Source organism: Vidua macroura, chromosome 6 (genome assembly GCF_024509145.1).
Source record: "Vidua macroura isolate BioBank_ID:100142 chromosome 6, ASM2450914v1, whole genome shotgun sequence".
Taxonomy (NCBI): domain Eukaryota; kingdom Metazoa; phylum Chordata; class Aves; order Passeriformes; family Viduidae; genus Vidua; species Vidua macroura.
In genome coordinates this window covers 52,690,320-52,709,708 of record NC_071576.1, presented here as the reverse complement: position 1 = coordinate 52,709,708, position 19,389 = coordinate 52,690,320, and the positions used below count along the sequence as shown (strand labels likewise).

The 19,389-nt window shown below is 39.7% G+C and overlaps 1 protein-coding gene across 10 annotated transcripts in view; it reads left to right on the top strand.

The window, feature by feature from the left end:
• The window catches only part of LOC128809601 (anoctamin-5-like), a 58,593-nt gene extending 39,670 nt beyond the window's left edge, over window positions 1–18,923 (top strand). For 9 of the 10 annotated variants that reach the window (XM_053981701.1, XM_053981699.1, XM_053981700.1 and 6 more), the window contains 10 exons: window positions 549–700; window positions 3,433–3,507; window positions 4,160–4,382; window positions 6,749–6,918; window positions 7,509–7,606; window positions 10,257–10,387; window positions 11,968–12,173; window positions 13,017–13,198; window positions 14,256–14,361; window positions 15,197–18,923. In XM_053981701.1, coding sequence (XP_053837676.1) covers window positions 549–700; window positions 3,433–3,507; window positions 4,160–4,382; window positions 6,749–6,918; window positions 7,509–7,606; window positions 10,257–10,387; window positions 11,968–12,173; window positions 13,017–13,198; window positions 14,256–14,361; window positions 15,197–15,418 — 1,565 coding nt within the window. In that variant the 3' untranslated portion in view covers window positions 15,419–18,923. The remainder of the gene's footprint in view (window positions 1–548; window positions 701–3,432; window positions 3,508–4,159; window positions 4,383–6,748; window positions 6,919–7,508; window positions 7,607–10,256; window positions 10,388–11,967; window positions 12,174–13,016; window positions 13,199–14,255; window positions 14,362–15,196) is intronic. The other variant, XM_053981707.1, reaches the window with a different exon arrangement.
• Window positions 18,924–19,389: the final 466 nt, after the last annotated feature.

The following is a 19,389-nucleotide window of genomic DNA, read 5'->3' as shown; positions in this document are numbered from 1 at the left end:
AAATGCTGCATCCCAGGCCCCAGTGGGCCACAGGCATGAGCTCCAGGTATTTTTCTGGGTTTTCAGTCCAGAGCAGGTTCAAACAGTTCCAAGAAGAAGAAAAGCCGTAGTCTGGGGAACTTTTCTACCTCAGCTAGCTAAAAAAAACTAATTAAAAGCAAAGGAGAGTTTTGTCCTGCTCCTTGTCCATGATGCAGACAACATGGTCTGTGAGAGAGAGAGAGCTGAAGCTCTTATCACTATGTTTTGAATACAGCTGTGAAAAAAATTCCACCCCTTTTCCTTCTCTCCCACTTTGCTCTCGGATCTAGTTTTAAAGGCACAAATCTTCCTTGTCATCCATTTCTGGAATTCAGTTAGCTAATAAATCACTGGATCCGTATTGTGGTCTTATCTGTGAACTATAGTTGGTAGTCAGTAAAAATAAGTGAGTCACACTGTAAGGATAAATAATAAACCACAGAAAAGAAGCCAGTGCAGATGTTTAACTTAGTTGATGAACATGTTCACTTCTTCCTTAACTCTATTTTAACATTTGCAAATTGTAGTTACACTTTTCTTGGAGTTTTGGAAGAGGCGGCAAGCAAGACTGAAATATGAATGGGATTTGGTTGATTTTGAAGAGGAACAGCAACAGCTCCAGCTGAGGCCTGAGTACGAGGCAAAATGTACCCAAAAGAAGAAGAATCCCGTAACTCAGGTATGAACACGCTGTGTTGACATGTGTGCAAATCCAGTTGTGGATTTGTAACATGGAAATTGATATATTAAATCAGGAAAATAAGGGCAAAGTTTATAGCTTTTATGTGTTTTTACAGCATCTTTCACAATTCAGGGTACCAGTCTCTGAAACTTTCATGCCTTTAAAACCACTCATTCTTATCCCTACACAACATATGAAGAAACAGTCACTGTGATCTAAAGTGATAAGTTGGTCTAGCTGTGGTTTAGCTTCTGATACACAACTACTTTGTTGGGGGAACACCAGAGGGATGAAGGTGGCCAACGTCCTTTCTCTGAAATGTAATTGAGATACAATTGTAGTATCCTAGTAGTGACCCTACTTTACTCTGTTAAACACTCCGTATAAATATTAAATGTTAATTGTTTTCATCTAAATTTATTTTAGGTAGGAGTTACTTGACAAATTTTGGGTTCAGCTGGTTGCATTCCAACACAGTATCTACCACACCCATTCAATGTATTTTTAAATCATCTTTTCCCTTTCACAGAATTGCATATAGATGGCTTATTGTCGCTAGTCCTAAGTATAATTAGATAACACAGTCTTCAGAGAAAAATGGAAGCTTAGCCAGAATGTGGGAAGAGTCTTTGTTCTAAAAACAGTAGCCTTGTCTTTCAGGGCTCGTTTCCTTAATCATTACAAAATACATATACTAATCTCACTTCTCAGGAGAGAGAGTTTTTCCCCCTCCACATACACAGCATTAATTCTGCTGTTGCAACTAGTGCTATGTACCTTGCACAGAGCTCTTTGATAACAGTGCATTATGTTTAAGAGTATAGCTCTGCTGAAGCGTTACTTTCTGCATGTTCAAGAAAACAGGTTCAGGTAAATACATTTTCATTAGTTAGCTCTACTAGTTGAAAACACATGCCTGCCAGTTATGTATTATTTGCTGGTTTGCATCCCTGTGTATGCTCAGGCTCAAACCCCCTGCCTCCCCTTCCATGGGTGCACAGGGCTCAAACTCTGCCAGACTGTGGTGGTTGTGCTGCAGCTGAGGGAAACAGCAGGAGTTCTGTCCAGCAGGCAGGTGCTGGCCCTTGTGTGCTCAGCAGGAGAGGCTGATCGTGTTAGGACAGGCAGGAATGGGCTGACTGGTTAGCAGTGGTTGTGTACAGCATGGACCAAAACCTGTAGCCTGATGAGGTGAATCAGCTGTACCAGAGCACAGCCAAAGGCTTAGGTGTGCTTGTATACTGTCCTGAGGGAGAAGATGTCTCTTTAAATTAATCCAAATCCCTTAGGTGAGATAGGGTTTTGTGAACTTTATTTAGGAAGTAGAAATGGACTGTAATACTCTGATCTCAGTGTGAGATACTGCACTCCTCTGTACTTTCTAAGTATGCATTAACAATTGCCATAAAAATTCAATGACTATACAAGCCTTTATATTATGACATTTCAATTTACTGTCTCAGTGGTTTTTCAGAGGCTTTTTTGCAGAAGGGTTTATCAGTGATCCTTATCAGTACCCAATTAATTATAGGCTAACTTGTACAGGTAATAGTAATTTCCTTCTGTTAGAGCATGTCCTATAGTGAACACATGCAAGGCTAGTGCTCTCAAATGAGTTATTTCTGCAGGAACCAACAAGGTTATGTGTGTACAGGAGAGTTACTTTGTGTCCCACAGCTGGTTTTGCACTCAGAAAATTATTTCATCATTATTCGTGATTCAAAGTTTTAAGTGCACTGAAACCAAAATTGCTGATCTTGAGGCTGTCATTAACATACCTGTTCATGGTACTAAACTGTCTAACTAGATCATAGCTAAAATCTGGGTTTGCTGATCACAATAGAATTGTAATCTACGTAAATAATGAAACATTTGATTCAAACTTAGGTTCTGTCATTCCACATTACTGCCTATATTACATTTGGGATTGCAGCTTCTTTAGTACACAGTGCCACTTTATAGTACACAGTGCCACTTTGCTGAAGAGGAGTCTAAGCATTCTACAGTGCCTTGTCCTACAGATTTATCAAATTCAGGGTATTTTCACTATATCTTCTTCCACTGGCATTAGTTCTTAAAGAGAAGATTCTTTCACAGAACATATACTCTGATATTTTAAGAACTAGAATTGGTTGCGCAAGCTACATGAGCATTGAAAATTGTTCATGTGTTGTCTGGGGATACTGGCATGATCCAGTGGCCTGGTGCTGCAGCAGAGCTTGGCAGCTACATTCACAGCCATTACTTCAACTAAAAAACCAAATAAAATTGAAGGAGTAGAGAAAAACACTGTCTGACTGGCACATCCAAATGACAAGTTTTAAGGAATCTCGGCATGAAGAATTCATAAAATTGGAGTCCTGTTGTGGACTCAGAGATGTTTGACAGCTAACCTAGCATTACAGTAATAGTTGTGGCCTGCTTTTCTCGGGAAGTTGGTCTTTTTCCTTTGGCTGCTGATTGATTTTGTAAAAGTTTAACCATTCTTTCCAGGTACTGTCTTGTAGCAGTTTTATGGCAGCTTCTGTCCTGATCTTTTTGCCCTACCTCTGCCCCCCCACCCCCAGCACACTCAAAATTATGTTCTGTCTGCCATTTGAGAGGGGCAGGGTTCTGGATGGTTTCCCTTGGATGTGAGCAAGTGTGAGCTGGTGAGAGCTCTGTGTGCTGCTTGATGTTAGAGTAAGATGTGGGAATAACATGACCCATGCTGTACTTGACTGTTTCAGGAGATGGAGCCTTATTTGCCTTTAACTAGCCAGGCTGTGCGATTCTGCATCTCAGGAGCTACAGTGTTGTTCTGGGTGAGCATCTTTTTGAATCATCCTTTTGACACGTATCAGAGATGCTGTTCATTACTAATAATCACATTAACACAAATTAGTTTTAATCATGATGTTAACACATGATTTTATTACTGTTCTGCACATTTCATGCTGTCATTTAAAACGCTTCCATTCTGATTTTTTTTTTTTAAAGGGAGTGGAAATCTGTCATTAATTGGTAATTTGATTGGACATTTTAGCATGGGGATAACTTTCTCTGTGACTTACTTGATATTAACAGACATACCAAAAAAATTGTGGTAAGGCCAACAAAAAAAAGAATTCACAACAATGAATGCAGAATGAGTTTCAGAGCAGACAGTTTAATCTAACTTGTCCTTTCCATCTCCTGCCTATACTTTTCTGCACTTTCTCAGATATGGTATTAGGTTGTCAGCTTTTCTTATGTTAACAAAGTAATTTTGTTGGTTTTAATATATACAATATAACAAAGTATTTTGCCTGTGTACTTTGCATGTCAGTGCTGCTGAACTCATACCCACAAAGAATAAAATTTAAAAAATATAAAGCATGATGGTTTACATCTTGTTTTTAAAGCTGTGTGCGTATAGCTATAGTGTATAGCTATACTAAGCTGCAAGTGTATTTCTAATCTCCCTCCTTTTTGCAGGTGTCCTTGATCATAGCCAGCATGATAGCTGTGATTGTGTATCGCCTTGCAGTGTATGCTGCCTTTGCCAGCCTCATGGAGAACACTCAGACGCTGCAGCCCATCAGCGGCTTACTGACCCCTCAGCTGGCAACCTCAGTCACAGCCTCTTGCCTCAATTTTGTCATCATCATGATACTGAATTTCTTTTATGAGAGAATAGCCATCTGGATTACTGATATGGGTAAGCACGGGTACTTGAAGGCAAAACTTGGAAAGAATCATTGAAGATTCCATTGCACACCATCAAGGTGTTCCATGATGTTGTTCTCAACTCAGGCACAGTGGGAACTCTATAGCTCACAGTAGCTTGCAGCAATGACTCAGGAGTATCCACGACGATTCTGAACATTCTTCCTGCATTTCAGTAGTTCTCATAACCTAGTTTCTCTTCATATAGTGCTTGTTTATATTAGAACTAGTCTACAGAGACAGTCACAGACCTGAACATAGTTAAAAATTATCTTGAGTCATCAAAGCAAGATCCGGCTGTCTTGAACTAGGAGTATTTCAGTTTGAAATCCTGCAAATATATTTGAAAAAATAAATCATAGCTATCTTCACAAGAAAAAAAGACTAATAATGACTCTTAGTCTGGGGGAAAAGGTGGGATGGGATAATTCATTTTCCATGTTTTTCTGAGCATTGTTTCCTTTAGCTCTGGCTGTACAGATTTGGAGTTACAAAGATGGAAGGCAGAGGTTGAGCAGGATGAGAAGCTGTGCCCAAGATGTGCTATTGTGGCAGTAGCTATTGATAGCAGTACCCCTGCTTCAGAGCTGGAGGCCCAGAAAGAGTGCCTGCTTTTGTAGTGTATTTTATGTTTGACTTCTGCTTGCATGCTGGAAATACCATTCCTGAGAGCCTTTCTTAGACATTTTTTTAAAATCTTATTTCATTTTATTTGTCCTTAATGGTTTAGAGATAGAAGTCCCTGAAGGTGTTTAATAGGAAGAAATAATTGCAGAATACATTCAGCTTGGGGAGGGAAGCTGAAAATATTAGGTACTTGCAGTTTGTGCACTTATCATAAAAACAGTTGGTTGATCTTTTTTTTTTGTGAGATCTTGTCAAGTCAAGAGTTGAAAGGTGTTCCTTGCAGAATCTTAAAGGGATGTTGCATTTGGTGGATTTTGATATACCATGGGCCATCTCTGAGATCTGTATTGCTTATCTCTCTTGGCCAAATCAGACCAAACTGAAACAGAACAAGTAGTAACTAAAATTGCCCCTAACGAACACAGAAACAAACAGAAATCATAATTTTTTAAATATTTCTTTCTTGAGGAGCAGGAATTGTAAGCATGAAGGCTCAGCGGTATTATTTTGCTGATTTGCAAGTGTGGATGAATAATTTCTCAAGTGGCAGCACTTCCTGGGGCTGTGGGTCACAGGGGGAGCATAACAGTTCACTGGTGTGAGGAGGACTGCTGCCCTCCTCGGGTGGCCTGGGCTGTCAAGTGTCTGCCCAGACTTTATTCATTCTTGAACTCCTTGAAAGGATTAGACCAGATATGGTGTTCAGACAAGCAGGTATAACCTGCCTCTGGTGCTCTGAACACTGTGTGCCTCACATCCATGTTTTAACAACACACTGAAAATAAAAATATTTTAGGGAGCTGCAAGCTAGGCAGACTGCCTCACCTGAGAGCTGCCTCTTCTGTCCTACACTCTGATGTCAGGTTCCCAGTAAATACCTCATGTTCTTCTGGCATGCAAACTTACACCAAACTTGGAAACAGTTTATTCAGTTATATGAAACAACTTTACAATAAGGCAGATAAGTTCCACACATCTGCCTCACCAATTCAGAGGGACTTGAATGTTTGTGGTATATTTTCTTATAGTACTTCCCAAATTGAATTGGTTATATGTTATCATTTAACAGGACATTTGACAATAATATGCTTAGGGCTTCCTGCTGCCTTCAGAAATATAAATGTGATAGACAATGAGCAGCAAAAGGCAGCAAAACCCTAAGCAAAAGTTTGGTGATGTACAGTAGCTCCAAGATGCCCATATTCTTCTATTCTGCCCTGTTCTTCTGCTCTTTATGAGCCTCGTCTTTCAGAGGCACATGGGCCATGCAGTTTCTGCTGATTTTAATGATATGCACATACAGTATGTTGGGGAAAAATATTGTAACATACTTCTCTACCACAAAGAAAAAAAATAATCATGTGTTGCTAACAGGGAAATCTTCATACTACAGGAGAACCTTCTAGTTACTGTTGGAGATTCATCTCAAATCTCCTAAAACAGTGTAACATTTGGGGATGGACAAGTGCTAATGAACAGGACAAAGAAGGGGAAATTAAATTTTATAGAGGTTTTAAATATGAATTTCCTTTGACTGCCTGCATCAAACGTTGCATTGTAAAGTAAGGGTAGGGTGTCTGAAAGCAGGAACTCCCATCTGCTGAAGTGTTTGTAGGTGTTATCCTTTTCTTTTTTTTCCTTTAAGGTCACTGTGCATGATGAATATTTGTGAATCTGTATCCTTTTAAAGGGAATAAAGGAACATAAAATTATTGTTTTCTGGTTTCACAGAGATCCCCAGAACTCACATGGAGTATGAGAACAGGCTTACTATGAAAATGTTTTTGTTCCAGTTTGTCAACTACTATTCATCCTGCTTCTATGTGGCCTTCTTCAAAGGGAAGTTTGTTGGTTACCCAGGTGCCTACACATATATGTTTAATCGCTGGCGAAATGAAGAGGTAAGATTTTCTTAATTAAGGTGAATAGGTGAATTGTTCCCTTAAGTCTGCACAGTCGTAAATTTCCAGCTGCAGGCTTGGTCTGAACTGAGCTGGACCTCAGCTGGCTATCTAAAAGTTGATGCTTCCAATGACTCTTCCTGCTGTTGCTAGTCAGGGCAACACCAGCAGTGAAAATCTGTCAGTCACAAGAGTGTAAAATCGTAAAGCTTTTCTTGGCCCCAGTTCTCCTGAAATACCAGTGGATCTCACCATGGGTCTTAAAAAAATATCATGCTGAGAGCTTATTGAGTGCAAAAGGTTCACCTTGCTAAGGCTGAGGGGTGTGTGCTGCACACAGATCCTGCTGAAGCATCTCTGAATTACTCTGTCTTCATATGGTTGCTATGTTTTGGTATGTGTTTTGTCTCACACGAAACACTTAAAGCCCTTCCTGAGAGAGTGGCTTAGCTGGCAGTCCATGTGGAAATTGAGTATTGTCCTTACACATTTTAAGATCTCCTTTCTTGCCTTTATACAGTAGTAGAATATAGTTTATCTGGGTGATACCCATTATTCATGTCCATTGACACTCAGTTTGTCTCCACCAGTGTGATCCTGCAGGCTGTTTGATAGAACTGACGACACAGCTCACCATAGTCATGGCTGGCAAACAGATCTGGGGAAATATCCAAGAGGCTATTGTTCCGTAAGTTCTCTCTGACACTGAGCTGCCCATCTTATAGCCAGAGGAAATTCTTGGGAGGATGATTGCCATGTGAGGAAGATAAGAATTCTGTAAATTAAGTGCAAATTCTGACGCTTATTTCATAAAGGCTTTTAATCTCTTTTGTGAAAGCCATGTTTGTAAAAGCATGTTGTATTAAGAAGTTTGCTCAAATAAGGGGAGGGACTGTGTTAGACTTGTTTGCAAATAGAGATGGGCTGGTGGGAGATGTGGTGGTTTGAGACCACTTGGGGCATAGTGATCATGAAATTATAGAGTTCTCGATATTTCGGGAAATCAGGAGGAACATCAGTAAGACTTTTACTTACGGAAGGCAGACTTTGGTCTATTTAGGAGACTTATTCAGAGTTCCTTGGGAAGCAGCTCTTAAAAACAAAGGAGTCCAAGGAAGGTGGGCATGCTTCAAAATAGAGATCTTGAGGGCACAGGAACAGACTGTCCCTGTGTGCCAAAAGACGAGTCAACAAGACAAACGTCCAGCCTGGATGGGCAACGAGGTTTTGAAGGAACTTAGGAATGAAAAGAGGATCTATCATCTTTGGAAGGAGGGTCAGGTCTCTCAGGCAGGGGTTGCTAGGGCATGTAGGAAAAAATTAGGGGGGCCCAAGCTCCGTTCGAACTAAGTTTGGCAGAGTTTGTAAAGGATAATAAAAAATGTTTTTACAAATATATTAATGGCAAAAGGCAGGGTAAGACCAACCTTTGTTCTCTGCTGGATGCAGGAGGGAACTTAATAACTGCAGATGAGGAGACGGTGAAGGTGCTTAATGCCTTCTTTGCCTCAGTCTTTAGTGGGAAGACACCTTGTCCTCAGGATAACTGTCCTCCTGGGTTGGTACATGGTGTCAGGGAGCAGGATGGGTCCCCCTGTCATCCAGGAGGAGGCAGTCAGAGAACTGCTGAGCTGCTTGGATGTTCATAAATCTATGGGACCAGATGGGATCCGTCCCAGGGTGATGAGGGAGCTGGCAGACGAGCTTGCGAAACCACTCTCCATCATTTACCAGCAGTCCTGGCTCACTGGTGAGGTTCTGGATGACTGGAAACTGGTCAGTGTGACACCCATTCACAACAAGGGTGGGAAGGAAGATCCTGGTAATTATAGGCCACTTGGCCTGACCTCAGTACCCAGTAAAGTTATAGAACAGTTTATACTGAGTGTCATCACACAGCACTTACAGGATGGCCAGGGTATCAGACCCAGCCAGCAGGGGTTTAGGAGGAGTAGGTCATTATTTGACCAACCTCATCTCTTTTTATGACCAGGTAGATGCGGGAAAGGCTGTGCATGTTGTCTATTTGGACTCCAGCAAGGCCTTTGACACTGTCTCCCACAGCATACTCCTGGAAAATCTGCAGCCCACGGCTTGGACAGGAGCACTCTTTGCTGGGTTCAGAACTGGCTGAATGGCTGGGCCCAGAGAGTGATGGTGAATGGTGCTGCATCCCACTGGCAGCCAGTCACCAGTGATGTCCCCCAGGGCTCTGTGCTGGGGCCAGTTCTGTTCAATATTGTTATTGATGACATGGATGAGGGCATTGAGTCTTTCATTAGTAAATTTGCAGGCAATACTAAGCTGGAAGCGTGTGTCAATCTGTTGGAAGGGAGAAGGGCTTTGCAGAGAGACTTGAAACAGTTGGATGGATGGGCAGAATCCAATAGGATGAAGTTTAATGAGTCCAAGGGCCAAGTCCTGCATTTTGGCCACAATAACCCCCTGCAATGTTATAGGCTGGGGATGGTGTGGCTAGACAGTGCCCAGGCAGAAAGGGACCTGGGGGTACTGGTCAACAGCTGACTGAACAGGAGCCGGCAGTCTGCCCTGGTGGCCAAGAAGGCCAAGATGCTGTATGAGGAATAGTGTGACCAGCAGGACCAGGGAGGTCATTCTTCCCCTGTACTCAGCACTGGTGAGGCAACACTTCGAGTGCTGTGTCCAGTTCTGGCCCCTCAGTTTGGGAAGGATGTTGAGACGCTCAAGCGCATCCAGAGGAGGCAACGAGGCTGGTGAGGGGCTTGGAATACCAGCCCTGTGAGGAATGACTAAGGGAGCTGGGGTTATTTAGCCTGGAGAAAAGGAGACTCAGAGGTGACCTTTATCACTCTCTACAACTTCCTGAAAGGTGGTTGTAGTCAGGTGGGGGTTGGTCTCTTTCTCAGGCAGCAACTGGCAGAACAAGAGGACACAGTTTTAAGCTGCATCAAGGGAAATATAGTCTGGATATTAGGAAAAAGTTTTTTACAGAAAGGGTGATAAAGTACTGGAATGGTCTGCCCAGGGAGGCGGTGCAGTCACTATCCCTGGATGTGCTTAAAAAAAGACTGGATGTGGCACTTGGTGTCATGGTTTAGTTGAGGTGCTGGGGCACGGTTTGGACTCAATGATTTTGAAGGTCTCTTCCAACCTAGTCATTCTGTGATTCTGACTTCACAGAATATTCTGAGTTGGAAGGGACCCACAAGGATTGAGTCCAGCTCTTAATTGAATGGCCTGTACAGGGAGTAAACCCACAAGCTTGTAATAATCAAGGTGCTAATAACACCATGCTCTAACCAAGTGAGCCAATCTCACCTGCTTCTCTCATTGTTAACGTTTTTCTGCATATACAGCTGGATTTGTAACTGGTGGGGTCGTCGGAAAGCCAGAAATAATCCTGAAAATTTGTACAGTCGCTGGGAGCAAGACCATGATCTGCAGACATTTGGAGCCTTAGGCCTGTTCTATGAATATTTAGAAATGGGTAAGTTTAAAATTACACATTTGGAATTGAGGACAGGACACCTTGTACTGACACTTCCAAAAGAACATTTTCTCAATTAATTGTTGTGGATTGATGCCACCACTTTCTTCTGCATAGCAGGAGGATTAACTGTTGGAAGTCATTAAATAGGTCAGCCCAATTTAAAAAAAAGCTGTCTTTGCATCTTAAACTGCTGGGAGTTTCACAGAAACACTGCAGACTTGTTTTCCTCATTTGAATGGGGAGCATTATTCTCAGTGCAGCCAGCTGCCTCTGTGTCTGTTCTTTTGTTGTTCCAAAGCATATTCTTAGCTGATGTCAGTGGAAATTTTAAGTATGGAATGAGTGCCAAATGCGCTGTAAGGATGGGTACTGCAGGCATGAGATCTACGAACTGGCTAGAGGAGAATCCCTCCAGATTTAGTCTTGCACTGATCAGTGCTTGCCTTCAGTCCGTTAGACCAGCAGAGGGAGTGTGGGCAAGGGAATATGGATTTTCAAAGATAACGTGAACATGTCAGCTTATAACAGTAAAAGCCTGAGAAACTGAAACTAAAACTGAAGCCAAGCTAAATCTAAAGGATACTTTAAAGAAGTTAATATTTGATTATTACAAGGATACCTTTTGTTGAAAAATGAACCTTTGTACTGTTTGATTTCTGCAGAAATAGTTTGAAGTGTTCTAGAGATGCGTAGTGTTATTATTATCACTTTAATTTGACACAGGGCTGTGGTCATGTGAAACTAATACACTCAGAATACACTGTTGCAAGCCATGTCCTTGCTCTTCCAGAATCAGAGCTATGCTCCAGGATTGTGCAAAGGCTGCTAAGCTAGCAGGAATTTTGTTGCTTATCTGAGGTGAAGAACTTACCACTGAAATCATGGAAGAGTGAATGACTGGTATATGGGAATTTATTTTATATACTACGTAAACCATAAAAAATGTTCTATTTCCTTCATTTGAAACATAGTGGCAGTATTGGCTGTGTATTGAGGATTATCACAGTATCTACTGAGAAACTTAATTTCGGTAACAACTGAAAGGATCATTTGTATATTCTATTCGCAATTCTTAAACTAATGTCAACACTCCCCAATGGAACTATTGCATATAGGACTGTTATGAATGTTTTGATTAAATCAGTAACAATAGGTGGAGATAAGGTTGTGAGGTGTGTAGTTGACAAGTAAAAGAAGAACAAGAAGGTACAAACTGCAAGAGAACAAAACTGGCCTGATAACAATTGAGAAATTTGGTGGATGAATACATCCCAATTCCCCTATACTCATTCATATGAGAACTGCAGCACCCTTAAAGGATTGATATCCAGCACTGCTGGCAGCATCATTTCACAGGATCCAAGTGCCCATTTCTATGGGTGCTGCTGAATGGCATCCTGAAGGGACTGGAGAAGTCTTGGGATTGGGGCTGATTGTCGCTTAGCTCAGGCCAGGGCTGAAGATGACTTGTGTAGCCTGGCAGAAGTTTGCCATTTGTCTGCTAGTTGTAAACCCCCATCACTCTGAGGATACTTCAGGAAGGGCAGATTTTGACATACTGTTTTTCTCTCTTGCAGTCATTCAGTTTGGATTCATTACTCTCTTTGTGGCATCCTTTCCCCTGGCTCCCCTTCTTGCTCTGATGAATAATATCCTGGAGATTCGCGTAGACTCCTGGAAATTAACCACTCAGTACAGAAGACCTGTGGCTGCAAAAGCACATAGCATTGGAGTATGGCAGGAAATCCTCAATGGGATGGCCATCCTGTCTGTTGTCACCAATGTAAGTATGTTAATACTTACTTAGGTACGTGATGTGTTAGCTGGGAAATCTCAAGTTGGAGAACCAAAACCACTGTGTTGTGCTACATCAACACTGATTCTTCCATTTACTCAAAATGTGAAGAATTAAAAACCAGCCGATGCTTTTTCTCCTTCATCAACACTGTATCATGTTAACCTACAAAGATACCATCAAACCATTTAAGTTTGATGTCCATATGTTGGCAGTGTGCAGCTCCCTATCCACATTTTACTGGCCATAATCTTTCATTCAGTTGTCCATGTTTTCCAGCCTTTTGGAATGGCATAAGCCAGTATGAAGCTTAGTCTGATGAAGCACACTGATTGCCCAGAGGGAACTGTAGGGGACAGGAAAGGTGGATGAATCCTGTGGATCAGACGCATTTTTGTTCTTTTTGCTATGAGGCCTGTTCTGTGGAAATTCTGCTTCTCTTCTGGATGCCCCTGTGGGACCAGTGGCTCCAAGCAGTTTTTATAAACTGGTAACTAAATGCTATGCCAGTATTTCATTGGAAACATACTGTAAAGCATCCTACTGAGCACAAGAGGTGCCTCTTTTTATTGTATCTCAGGCAACACCCACTTGCAGGTACTGCCATAGTAGCACAATACCTCAGCACCTTAAGTATCTCAGGTTTCCAGGAAAAATGTGCTGAGGCTGCAGTCAGCATCTTTTACCAAGGTGAAGTCCCCAGTCATGCTTCTCACCCTTTCTTAAAAGATTCTGGGTAACGCTAGAGTCACAGAACCACAACACCATTATAAATCTGCTCACTAATTTTGTGTGCTACTTTCCTTATTTCTTTTTCCAATTTCTTTTCAGGCTTTTATTGTTGCATTCACATCAGATATGATTCCTCGTTTAGTTTACTACTATGCTTATTCTGAAAATGAAGACTCGCCAATGTCTGGATACATAAACAACAGTTTGTCAGTGTTTCAAATCTCAGATTTTCCTGAGAGAAATGAACCTAAAGAGAATCCAGAAAACTTTGTCATATGCAGGTTGGTGTCACTTTGTATAGAATACAGCATAAAAATCAATTAAGATCTAAGTTGTCCATTCGAAAATAAATTATGTCATTCTCATCCTTCTAAAGTGTAGGAGGTAATATTTAGACTATTGATAAGGTAATGGTTGAGGTGGTAAGAGATCAAGCCAATAAGAAAAACAATCACCTCAAAAAAATTCACCACTAAAAGTCTCATTGCTAACTTGCATTTTGCTTTTTCTTCATTATATTTTTGTTTACTTAATTACAGTATTGATTTTTGAGTGAGGAAGGAAATTTATGTCCCTGAAGTTGCAAACTTCAGCCTATATTTTCAAAGATTTTTAGGCTGAGTAAGTGGACAAGAAAGCAGAATAAAGGAGATGTTTAGATCTCAAAGCTGAAAATGAGATATGGTATTTAAAATCTATCCTTATTTTGCTTGATCAGATCAAAAGTCAGACCTATCCTCTTTTCATTTAAAAAGTAGTTTTTTCTTGCTAGCGGAAGCATTGGAGATTCTAGAATAATTGCAAAAGAACTTTGGAAATGGTAAAATAAAAGTATTGATTGGATGAAAAAAAATCTCAAAGCAAACAAAAACACCCCCAAATCAACCACCCCAGCACTTCTGGAAACAGCTACATTTGTTTGGCGGTGTAGAATATGCACTTAAGTTTGTCCTTTCATGAAACCCTGCATCTGTCCAGTCCATAATCTGCTCATGTGTGTCACATTTATTCAATACATGTCCATTACCCTGTGATACATCCCATCACCCTGTCCTGTATTATTTGTTCATTGCCTGAAAAACAAGTAACCTGTGTACCAAATTTCACGTCACACATCCTCATCTCTGCTCTGTTGCTGTGTGTGTGAGGGTGTTTAAGCAAACACAAAGATAGGAACAAATTGAGAGGCAACCTTTTTCTGCAAAAGGAAACAGACCGTTTAAAACAAGAAAAGGTTCCTTAAGTGACAACTGTACTTGCTTGTAAGTGTCACTAAGCTTGTAATCTGTCCCAAGCTGAATGTGACATTTCACCTTTGCATGTCTGTCATTCCTACAGGTACAGAGACTATCGATATCCTCCAGATCATGAGAGGAAATACTTACACACTATGCAGTTCTGGCACATTCTTGCTGCAAAACTGGCCTTTATAATTATTATGGAGGTATGTTCCCTACAAAATTTCCTTATGACATTGGTACCTTGTGGTTTGTTTAGATAGTCACTAATGTTACAGAAAACAGAATTGCTGGGAGTATAAAATAATTTGTTCCCAAGACAATGCCAAGTATTTGTGTCCTAAAAGATTACTGTTACTGGGCCTTTTAACTTCAGTGAGCTCACCTCAGAGTAGAAAAAGTGAAAATGGCTGAGGAGACTGAAAATGTTGATCAAAATAATCAGAAAAATAAAAAAAGTCTTTATGCCAGATAAAAAAAGCCACCAGGACTAGCACTTCCATTCCTCTTGCTTTCATTAAGGAGCTATATGTGAGATGACTGTGTTCAAAATCCAGACAGCATTTTGCAGTGATGTATATTGGTTAAAAACAGCTAAACCAATAGTTTTGATTGGGACATCAGTGTTAAGCTACTGCTTTGCAAGTTATGAAGGGAAAAGGGAGTAAGTAGTTCAAGTGCTCATCTCATCACTTTTCCTGCTATGTTTCATCAACTCTCAATAGCTAAGTGTTATCAGCACAGCTGTGTGAACTTTCTAACAAACCACACAGAGGAGTTAAAAAGTGATGGTTGAGATTCAGGCCCTGACACTTTCCTCTTGGGTTTGCTAAGTCATTAATGGTTTGGAATTAAAATTTCTGCATAAGAAGATGGGTTTTAATCTTCATACACATCTTAGATACACATTAATTCAGTGTGTATTGTTCCAGGACAGCCAAATGAAATGTATTTTATTGTGAACAAAAGTGACCTATTTGGTGTCAGATAAAACAGGAGGTGCTTCTTTTGGTAATGAATTGTTTTTTTGGTTTTTTTTAGCATGTTGTATTCATCGTCAAATTCTTTGTAGCATGGATGATCCCTGATGTTCCTGCAGATGTGAAAGCCAAAATAAAACGTGAAAAGTATTTAACACAAAAAATCCTACATGAGTATGAACTTGAAAAACTGAAGGAGAGACTGTGCCAAGGTGATAAACGAGCCACAGAAAAAGAGTTCATTGCCACGGAAGGGAGAATGGAGCTATCCAGAGCAATGTAACCAAAAACCCAGCTGTTTGGGGATTTAGCTTATTCTAGCTTTTTTATCTGTGGTTTGCTCAGCATGCATCATGTTGAAAGCTGTAGGAGAGTTCAACCCTTCTCTTTCAGTCCAAAGATTTTAGAGTTTTCTTTAAGTTTTACCGAGCTTTCAAAGTTTAGGAAATCTACTTAACTGTATGATTTCAGCACTGGTTTTTATTTACCCATGACTTTGAATAGTAAATGTAATCTTGTAATCCTAGAATTTGGACTCCTGGTGTAGGGACTGTTAACCTCAAAGGGCTCACAGGACATGATAAGGTCATTTACCACCAAGCCCTCTCCCTGTTGCTAATTGCAACATTCCAGGCTGTATCCCAGCTGACTGAAAAGGATACCACAGAGGACCACTGCTGTGGAAAATGCTGAAAATTATTATTTTTATTATGTCGTAATTTAAATAGAACACTCCTGATACAAGGATTAAGGTTTGAGGCTTTTTTTAATATTCACTACGTCTTATGAAGCATTGGTTTGAACTTCTCTACGTTTTGTAGAAAGAATTGATTTTTAAAGATACATTGGCTTAATTCCACTTGGAATTATTTATAGGCCAAAATTCAGTTAATACAATAGTGAAGGGAATAAAAAAAATAGTGAAGGGAAAAAAAGCCATAATTTATTTTCATAAAGATAAAGATTTACTCTCTAAATGCAGATATTGTGGAATCACCTAATTGCAGTGGGTTTTGAAAATATGTATGTGATTTGGAGAATAACAGTTCTTTAATTTCTTATTCTCAAAACATACCATTGGAAGATTGTTTGACTTTTCTTTGGGGCTAAAGCTGCTTGTTTATTTATTTCTTTTGTTTGGATTCTCAATGAATGCCAGCAAAGGGCTAAAGCTGTGTGTCTGTCCTCGATGCATACTATGGAGTGTGCCTGCACTCCATGGCAGTGTATTGGGAGCTGGACCACCATACCAGTTGATTTAGCTGAATGGTTTCATCTTGGATTTTTATCCAAAAGATTTTAAGCATGCCAAATAATCTATGTTTATGCTGTTATTTTCCTTATATGTAGTATCCTGAGGCTTGGGAGTTGTTCTGTTGTTGTTGTTTTTTTTTTTTTTTCCCCTTCTCTTGAATCTTTGGGAAGGATTTTTTTCTTTTCTTTTTTGTTAAGAGGCTTTTCTACAAAGTTACTGAGTTTATAAATATGTAATAACTATTGTGCAAAGTAGCTTCCAGCTGTTTAAGAATGTGCCCTCATTTTCTAGTTTGAAGCAGGTAGGCATTTTTGTGATTTTACTGTATATTTAAAACATATCAACGCTTCCATGCTTAGTGCCTTGTTTCTTTGCATTTGGCAAGAGATGTGAAAATGATCTCTGCAGGGCAGTGCCTATTTCCAAAATGTGCTTGCAGGCATTAGCATACTATGAACCTGCAGACACTGAACCTGCAGTTCAGTGTTAGGAAGCCATGCCTGCCTTGGCACACTTCTGTTTCAGTGCCACGTGGACTGTTGGAGAGCAGTTCGTGCCTAGACTGCAGACTGTTGTAACACCAGATTATTGAGTTCTCTGATGCTGAATACACAATGTAGACAAGATTAGAAAATTTTGCTGTATTTGCACTTTGAAAGTTATACTTCCTTGCAAGTATACACATAAAAATTGAGATTTGTATTCCATATCAGCTGAATGATGTACTGTTTACTAGTACCACAACTTAGGGTATTTAGTTTTAGCAAACCTTGCCTGTGTCATGTAGTACTTAATGTTGTAACAGTTTTAAATCAATGTCTTGAGTGGAGCTGTTGTTATTAGCAAAAGGATTAAGTGCCTACCTCGAGCACACATCACACAGTTTGGCTGCCAGTCAAGGAGTTGATGCCGATGTACATTTCTCGTTACTGTAAGTTATTCACCTTCATTCTCTAAGGCTGCTTGATCAATCAAGCATGTTGGCAATTTATGTTCCTGATGAACTGATCATGTTCTTGAATATTCATATATATTTGAAGTGATGGATCTGTTGAAGGAGTACATGTGTAAATAAATTAGCTCTGCTGCTTAATGTATAAGCCAAAGAAGAGCATCAGCTGTCAGTTGTAATCACATATCAAACTCCACAATTTGCACAATGAAAGCACTGTGCTGCATCTTGCACATATACTGTTAATTAAATCCTTAATTTAGATGTTGTGGGTTTGTTAACTGTTTGCAAGGCAGACAGATGCTTCAAACAGAAAGATGATGAGATGCAAAAGGGTATTTCTGTGCAAAATGTACAACCTGACTGAAGCTGAAAACAGATTTGGAAATTCAGTGTTAGATGCACTATATCTGCTTATGGAAGATTAGTTTCTTCAAGTAATAAAGTGTCCTAATATACTACCCTTAAAAAGATAACAGCAAAATAGGTGTGTTGTGAATGAACAATGCCATTTAAGAGCAAGATGGAGGAAAATAAGGAAATACATGTGTTTGGGACACAGCATTGATATGCAGACCCTGAATTTGAATTGATTTTTTGATTCCTACTTTGTGCTTCTTACAAACTTATTTTTTAAGATCACTTGCTATTTAATGCAGTACAGATGTTTTGTATATGTTGTATCATACAATAGAAAGTGGAAAAGCCCTGGGATCAGCTTATTTAGAAAGAAATATGTATCTTAAAAACAAGTCATTACACTTGATAGCATTATACAGAAACTGTTGAAAAGAGAATCTGTTGTCATACTAAAAGCTAGTATCACATAAAAATTTAATCTTGACACCTTTTTACATAATAATTTGCCATTACTTGCCATTAAGCAGTATTTTGACTAAAGGTATCGCTATGGTTGGGTTTACAATGGTTCACATAAGTTTCCTGAAGTATTCTTGAAAAGTGAGAAAGGTAAGGAAGGCCTGGTCAATTTGGAGATGTGCTGATTCTTACTGTTGGAATAATTTATTTTGATGTGATTCAGTATCTAAAAGTGTCCTTTAACCAAAGTGAATAAAGTTCTGTGTTGCAATTACTGTAATTTAAGCAACAATAGACTGCCTTGTTAGAATTAGTTACACGAAACAAAATTGACCTTTCAGGTGTAATACAATCAGGGATTTTTTTATTTTTTTGCAATTAAAATTTAGGTTGCTTACCTTGGGAAGGTTTAGTGTGGTATGTTCTAAGCAAAGGACTGCAAAAGAAGAGAGATACTATGAGACACTATCGTATTTTTTCTAGATTTTTTTTTTTTACTATGCTTTTACTTCTTTATGTAGTGCTGTCAATTTGAGGCAACAGAATGGAGTGAAAATAGATGGAGTTTCTGACTATTCTACATGTACCACTTGTTTGACTTGTACTGTCGTGTAATCTGAGTGGCATTTTTGTCTGCTATGTATGTTGCTGATATATAAGATACACTAATGTCAGAATAAATTCTTTAAACATTCTGCTAACATTTAATATCCACATTTAATAAGAACTAAATCTAGCAAATAAAGCTGTGTTCATTTTTAATGTGCTGTCAACTTGTGTGTGAAAATTCTAAGAATTGAGAGAGGAGCCGAAGTACTAAAAGTCAGATACCTGGAGCACCTCCTGGAAGAGAATATTCATACAGATTTCTGCAACTCACAATGTATGTTGTGTTCATACAGATCCATTTTCAGCTTTCAGGCTGCTTTTCCCTGCCTTATCTGGATACAGTTTTTATTCCTGCAATGCCAGGACCTGAGGTGACTTCTCAAGTTCTCAGTCACACATGCAGTTTCCACACGCAGCACAAGTAGTTCACATACATGCATTTTAAATAGCTTTGAGTACATATACTGGAAAAGATGGCAGCGCTGAAGCTTTCCCATGGGACTGGTCAAGTCTTACAATATGTATTTTAATCTTTCTTAAAAGTCACTTCTGGGACAGTGAAGGGCATTGAATTAAATCACAGGGAATCTGGCTTGAAGTTTCTGACTTGCTCTCAATA